This window comes from Pantherophis guttatus, chromosome 14 (genome assembly GCF_059756535.1).
Source record: "Pantherophis guttatus breed Tessera chromosome 14, ASM5975653v1, whole genome shotgun sequence".
Taxonomy (NCBI): domain Eukaryota; kingdom Metazoa; phylum Chordata; class Lepidosauria; order Squamata; family Colubridae; genus Pantherophis; species Pantherophis guttatus.
Window position 1 is genome coordinate 11,746,744 of NC_142076.1, and position 7,099 is coordinate 11,753,842.

General features: G+C 43.1%; 1 protein-coding gene across 1 annotated transcript in view; it reads right to left on the bottom strand.

Moving 5' to 3' along the window:
- Window positions 1-6,478, bottom strand: part of CCNF (cyclin F) — a 29,189-nt gene extending 22,711 nt beyond the window's left edge. Inside the window, exons 1-2 of the mRNA XM_034430307.3 lie at window positions 6,321-6,478; window positions 1,486-1,640 (exon numbers count right to left, since the gene is read on the bottom strand). Coding sequence (XP_034286198.2) covers window positions 1,486-1,640; window positions 6,321-6,333 — 168 coding nt within the window. The 5' untranslated portion in view covers window positions 6,334-6,478. The remainder of the gene's footprint in view (window positions 1-1,485; window positions 1,641-6,320) is intronic.
- Between the last annotated feature and the right edge of the window lie 621 nt (window positions 6,479-7,099).

Sequence of the window (7,099 nt, forward strand, 5' to 3'; positions counted from 1 at the left end):
TAATATAATAACATAATAAACTTAATATTTAACATCATCTTCTTTAACGACTCTCCTCTATACCATTTCCCCCCTTTATATCTTTTCTATATTCTATTCTATATTCTATCTATATTCCTCCTTTCTAACTTCTGTTTCTGTTAGCTAACCATTGATAAAATCAAATGTCCCGTATCAAAAAACATTCAGTTTCTTCTTTACCCTTAACAGCAAGTGTTAATCTATCCATTTCTGCACAATCTAATATTTTATAAATTACATTCTCCTCAGACGGGATCTCATCACTTTTCCGTTGTTGCGCAAATACAATTCTAGTTGCCGTTAACCTATGCAGGATCGAATATGCAGTCTTTTCATCGTATTTTTCTGGTAGAATGCCCAAGAAAACTCTGGTTTCAGGTCTATATGTAGTTTTATCATCTTTTTCCAGCCATGTGTCTCTTTTTGTTCAACAAATCACGGATTGGTGCAGGCAACAGTTTTGGCCTCGGTTGTGGGTCCTAATGTAGGACTACCCTGTTTCCCTGAAAATAAGCCCTATCCTGAAAATAAGCCCTAGCATGGTTTTTATGTATGTGCCTAATATAAGTCCTACCCCCCAAATAAGCCCTACTTAAGAGCCTGCACAGCTAGCCTCCTGCCCTACTGTGAGCAAGCAGAAGAACTGGGCCTCCTGTACATAGGGGGAAATAAGATGCCCCCTGAAAATAAACCCTAGTGCCATGATGGTGAACCTATGGCATGCATGCTAGACGTGGCATGCAGAGCCCTCTCTGTGGGGATGTGTGTCGCCGCCAGCTGCTCTTCTGGTTTCTGGAAAACAGCCTGAAAACGGCTGAAAATCAGCCCGGAAAACGGCCTAAAAAAAACCGCCTGAAAAAGGCCTGAAAAACCGCCTGAAAAAGGCCCCCAAAATTGCCTGAAAACAGCCTGAAAAATGGCTGAAAACGGTCCAAAAAACAGCCCGAAAAAGGCCTGGAAAACCGCCTGAAAAATGGCTGAAAACGGTCCAAAAAACCGCCTGAAAAACCGCCTGAAAAAGCCCCCCAAAACAGCCTGAAAACGGTCCAAAAAAACAGCCCGGAAAACAGCCTGGAAAACGCCCCAAAACCCGCCTGAAAAATGGCTGAAAACGGTCCAAAAACAGCCTGAAAACAGCCTGAAAACCGGTCCAAAAAACAGCCCGAATAACGGCCTGAAAACAGCCCAAAAAACAGCTGAAAATGGATCGAAAAACGGCCTGAAAACAGGCATGCATGCGCCAGCCAGCTGGTCTTCAGGTTTCCAGTTCTGCGGCACGCACACACGTTCCAGTTTGGGCACTCAGTGCCGAAAAGGTTCGCCATCCCTGCCCTAGTGCCTATTTTTGGGACCCAAAAGAAAATAAGACCCAGTCTTATTTTCGGGGGAACATGGTACCTAATACAGCAAGAACACCGTCCTATGTGGAAAGTGCAAAATAAAAATAAAAAGTTTTGGACTTACAGCTCGGAGAGAAAGGATGTCTTTTATAGGAAGACCTTTGAGAACATGGAAAAGGATATCTTCTGGGAGGGACAGCAGGGTCAGGACACGAGGCCTCTTCTTCAGCCTCCTCTTGGAAGGGACCGAGAAGCACCGGGAACATCGGCAGTGGGTGACTGCAACGAAACCAGTGCCAGAAAATGAGAGGAACGATCAGGTGCAAAGAATCAGGGCCATCTACTAAGGTGCACTTCAGAAGATTTATTGCTCAAGGCCAAAAGCAAGAATCTAATGAACTGATGTTTAATATTAAATTGGCGGAATTCAAATTTTTTTACTACCGGTTCTGTGGGCGTGGCAGGGGAAGGATACTGCAAAATCCCCATTCCCACCCCACTCCTGGGGGAAGGATACTGCAAAATCCCCATTCCCTCCCCACTCTGGGGCCAGCCAGAGGTGGTATTTGCCAGTTCTCCGAACTACTGAAAATTTCCACTACCGGTTCTCCAGAACCTGTCAGAACCTGCTGAATAGCACCCCTGAATTGGTGCCCAGATGAGAGTCAATAGAATTCAGGAGTTGGAGTTGGAATGTTTGTGGCTACGTAACAGGGTGGATTTGATTTAAATCAACTCGACTTAAATCATAATTTTGAAAGAGCAAATGTCATCTCTATCCCGCAGCGGCTCCTCCTCTGACCCGCTATTGACTCACCGACGGTCCCATTCACTTTAATGGGACGGCTGGTGATGCGGCAGTGACATAACAAGGTGAGGGACGTGACGGACAGCAGGTGAGTGGCTGCCCGCTAACAGGCGCTGCCTCAATGGATCTGAAACGGCAGATCCATCGTGGTGCTCTTTAAATGTAAGGACTCATCCTTGGTTGGTAGTTAGAATCTTTAATATTGTTATTTGCAAACAAAATGACGGTTTCCTATTTTAGCTTGCGGAGCTTGGATTCATTAAATGAATTTAGCAAAAATGTAAATACTGCAGAATAAACAGCCTCGTGCTACCTAACTAAGCTCCATTTCATGCTGAATAAACTAAATTATTAATGTATCTTAAATAGAAAACGATCTTTAGATAGACTTTTACTCCAAAAGCATTTTACTAAAATAAATTTGATTTTAAAAAATTCGATTTAAATTTTTTTAAAAATCTGATTTTTAAATTTTTTAATAAATCATTGATTTTTATCCACCCTGCTACGTAATGACTCTTGGCTAATGACTTGCTTAACTCCGCCCGCAGTGCCTGCTCTTCTCCAATAGGAACCGATGTGGAAGCACTAGAACTCCCAAGCCAGATGACATCGCCAGGTCCTGAGTTTCTTCTAGAAACTATGTCAATCCTCACAATGGACCTACTATCATAAAAACCCCGTGCCTGTTTATTTCGGAGAAAGCTCTACAAAATTCAGCGTGACTTTTCTTTTGAGTGAAGGTGCCGAAGGTGCCCATTTCTTTGATCGACAGAAACAAAGCAGGAACAGATGTCAGGATTTATAAACAAGGAATCCACTCTATCCTTTTGGATTCTTTACCTGCCCGTGTCGGTAATCAGACTGTTCAACTGGATCTCTTATGCTAGAAGTTATCCAGCACCACCTGACCCACCCTTTGTAAAATTATGTGTCTTGGAATTTTAGCAAGACTCCAGGAAAACTTTAAAACCCAAAACTTTAACCTTAGACCGTCTACTCCATTCCTAAGAGGTCTGTAAGGGGCGTGCATAAGAGCATCAGCGTGCCTTCCATCCCTGTCCTAATGTTCCCTTTAATTGTATTCATTTTATGTATTCAATTCATGCTTATACTTATATATATTATCTAACATGTACTCGACAAAATAAATGAATAAGTAGAAGTTGCAGGAGACAGGATGATTTCACAAGACTCCTTAAACCACGGTTGAAAAGTTCCTCTTTTTTTTTTTTGCTAATTATGGGATCGCCCCAGATTGTGCAATAGCAAACCAATGCTAAAGAAGATTGCCAAATTTCAGCACATTTTAAAATGGGTAAAAAATGACAATTTTATTCATTTGTATTCCTGCCTTTGCTATTTTTTTTTTTTTTTTTACAAATAACTCAAGTCAGCAAACATACATAACATCCCTTCCTCTTCAGAACAACACTGTAATGTCAGTTGGGCTGAGAGAGACCTACAGTCAGCTGGCCAGTTTTCATGCTTAAAGCAGGACTTGAACTCATGATCTCCTGCTTTCCAGCCTGGTGCCTTTTGGATGCATTTTTAATAAGAATTACAAAAGTAGTCCTTGACTTAGAATAGCAATAGCACTTAGACTTATATACTGCTTTACAGTGCTTAATATCCCTCTCCAAGCCGTTTACAGAGTCAGCCTATTTCCCCCAACAATTTGGGTCCTCGTTTTACCAACCTTGGAAGGAAAGCTGAGTCAACCTTGAACCTGTTGAGATTCGAACTGCTGACACTCGGCAGAATTAGCCACCACGGCTCAATCATTCACTTAGTGACTCACTTCACTGTCTCACTTACCCAGCAGAAATTTTGGGCTCAGTTGTGGTCATAAGTCAAGGACTACCTATATTTAGTCATTGGTATTAACTAAATTAATATTTTAAAGCAGTAAAGGATTTTTAATTAAGGCCTGTGCAGTTTTTTTTCCCCACGTGCCATTTCACACTATAATAAACTATACTGTGAACATAATTTTTATATGCACAGGGAAACAAAAAAGCTCACGTGATACTATTGAGATATTCCTATTTCGGCAAGCCGGGCTGGCTTAAAATTTTTTATTGGTGAATTTTATGGGTAAGGAGTTTTAAATTGGGGATAGCCATTATAGATTTAATTTTGTTTTAAATGTATTTTAATGTTTATATTGTATGTTTTTTAATCTTGGCTGTTCACCGCCCCGAGTCCTTCGGGAGAGAGAGCGGTATAAAAATTTTAAAAATAAATAAATAAAATAAATAAATAAATATTCTCTTTATTAGGGTAGTCTGGAATTGAACCCACAATATCTCTGAGGTGTGCCTCTATCTATTCAGATAGCATTAGAGTAACTTGTCTTGAGGGAAAAAAAGCAAGAAAACTTTAATTTATTCTTTCTTCCAGAAATCCATTTCTCTTGACAAGAGAGGAAAAACAGCAAAATTCGGTCGAGCGAAGCCTCATGGCGCAGCTTTGAAGCTGGCAGTTTAAACTCTTATAAAAGCTGGAAGCTGCTTTAAAATATACACAATTATATTTCTTTCTTTTGAAGCCCCTAATCAAAGCGAGTTCTGGTTTTTACCATGCATGAAAAAAAAAAACCCTTTAACTCTGCTTAAAAAGCAGATTTCTTCCTTTCAAAGACTTTGAATCTTTTCCCCCTCATGCCAAACTTTTCAAAGACTTTGAATCTTTTTTTTCCCCCATGCCAAACTTTTGCTCTAAATCCATGAAAAATCTGGATTTATGAGCTACCTGTCCTTTTGGTGCAGGATGGGGGGGGGGAGAAAAAAATATACCCCAAAGACAATTCCCATTGTAAAAAAAAAAGGAGAAAATTTGTATAATATGGTCTTATGGAGCCCATGGAGAGAAGTCTTAAGCCAATCCCCTCGGCAGACAAGCCCGCTCTGATCTTCTAATAGGCTCGGCTCACTTTTTAAATCGACCCGCCCAAAAACTAGGGACGTCCTCTCCCCGTTGAGGTTTTTAAAAAATTAGATTTTTTTTTTTGGTAAAAAAAATAAATTAAAAAAATAGGAATCAATAAACCACTTCGACTCCAGCAAGGATTCCCCCCAAAAAGAAAAAGAAAAAAAAGTGGATTTCAAAAACAAACTAGCCAAACTTGGAAAAGTTTCCTTTACACGAGCAAGGAAACTTTAAGGAAACTTTCCTTGAAGTTTCCTTTAAGCCACGAGCAACTCAACTTTAAAACCAAGTTTTGCAAAGCCATCCGGCGGTGCTTTGGGGTCTGCATCGAAATCGGGAAAAAGGGGAAAGCCCTTTCCTAGCAGACTCCATTTCTCCCAGCCTTGCGATCTAAGCTTTGGGCTCCGTTCACACGTTACCTTCCCCTCGCCCGGATGAGGCTTTCCGACGATTGCACGGAGAGGAAAGAAAGAAAGAAAGACAAAGAGAGAGAAAAGACCGGTGCACCCATTTGGGGAAGGGTATATAAATGATGGATTAACAGATGAGTGGGAAGGGACCTTGGAGGTCATCTAGTCCAACCCCCCCTTGCCTTTGCATCCTGCGCACCCAGGCGGGGTCTTTGCACTTATAATAGCAACACTAACAAGAGTTGGAAGGGACTTTGGAGGTCATCTAGTCCAACCCCCTTGCCTTCCTGCCCACCCAGGCGGGGCTTTGCACTTCTAATAACAACAACAGTAACAGAGTTGGAAGGGACCTCCGAGGTCATCTAGCCCAACCCCCTGCTCACGCAGGAGACCTGTACTAGGGATTCAACCCCCTCCCCCGACTTTTCTGATCGACAAGCTCTGAGTCTTAGCCACCTAGTCAGGCTAAACTCGTGTCCAGCCAGCCTCCTTTCGGACGTGGGAGTTCCAGCACCCCGGGTTGCAAGCATCGCTTTAAGCTGGAAAGGCAATTCCCTTGCGGGAACCCCCCCCCCAAAAAAGGGTGGAAAGGGGCTAAACCACCTATCCCCGGGGATGAACGGTCGTGGGGATGAGTCACTCCCGTGTAGGACATTCCCAGCAAAGTTTGAAACACCCCTCCCCTCTCCGGCCCCGCCCTCTACTGAAGACCCCCCCCCAATAGAGGTTTAATATGGGGTACATCCCCCTTCCCAAGTCCTAAGAGCAACTCCCAGGTTTTGCAAACAGGGACCCGCGGAGACCACTCACCGCCCGCTTTCATCCTGCAGCGCTCGCAGAACGGCCGCCGGGGCGCCAAGCAGCTAGTTCGTAGTGAGCGCCCAGCCTGCCGGGTGGGCGGAGCCCGGAGAAGGCTCCTCCCCTTTTACTCCGGCTGCCTACCGCTCTAAAAAAAAACCCTTAGCCCCGCCCTTTGGAGGAGAGCGAACGAATAGCCAATCGCCTGGTCCGAGTTAGAGCCACGCCTCTTTCCTTTTTTTTTTTTTTTTTTTTCTTACAGCCGGCCACCTCGCGCTCTCTCTTTTTTAAACCTAGCAAGAGCCGGGGATTGGACGGAGGGCGGGGCGAGGGGCGGGGCGAGCGGGAAAAGAGGAGGGAGGGCGGGGAAAAGCCGTCAAAGCCGCGGGGGAAGGATTCGAATCCCGCGCGCGCGCGCGAGCTCGCGGCGTTGGGGCGCAGGCGCAGAAGCCGCCCGGCCAGTGAGTGATGGTTCATGATGGGTCCCATTTAAGGAAACGGAGGATGGGTTTCCCGATCCCGTGCAATGCCCCTAAAATAGAGGAAAGGACGATAGTACCAGTTTGGATTCGCACCAGGTACTTTAGCACCAGGTACTTTAACCAGGTTTCTGGGCAGCATGTAAATTTAAAATAAAATTAAAATTAAAATAAATAAAATAAAATAAAATAAAATAAAATAAAATAATAAAGAAAATACAAAATAAAATAAAGAAAAAAATAAAAAAAATAAAAATTAAGTATAAAGTACGAAGTATAAAATCTAAAGATAAAATAAAATAAAATATAAAA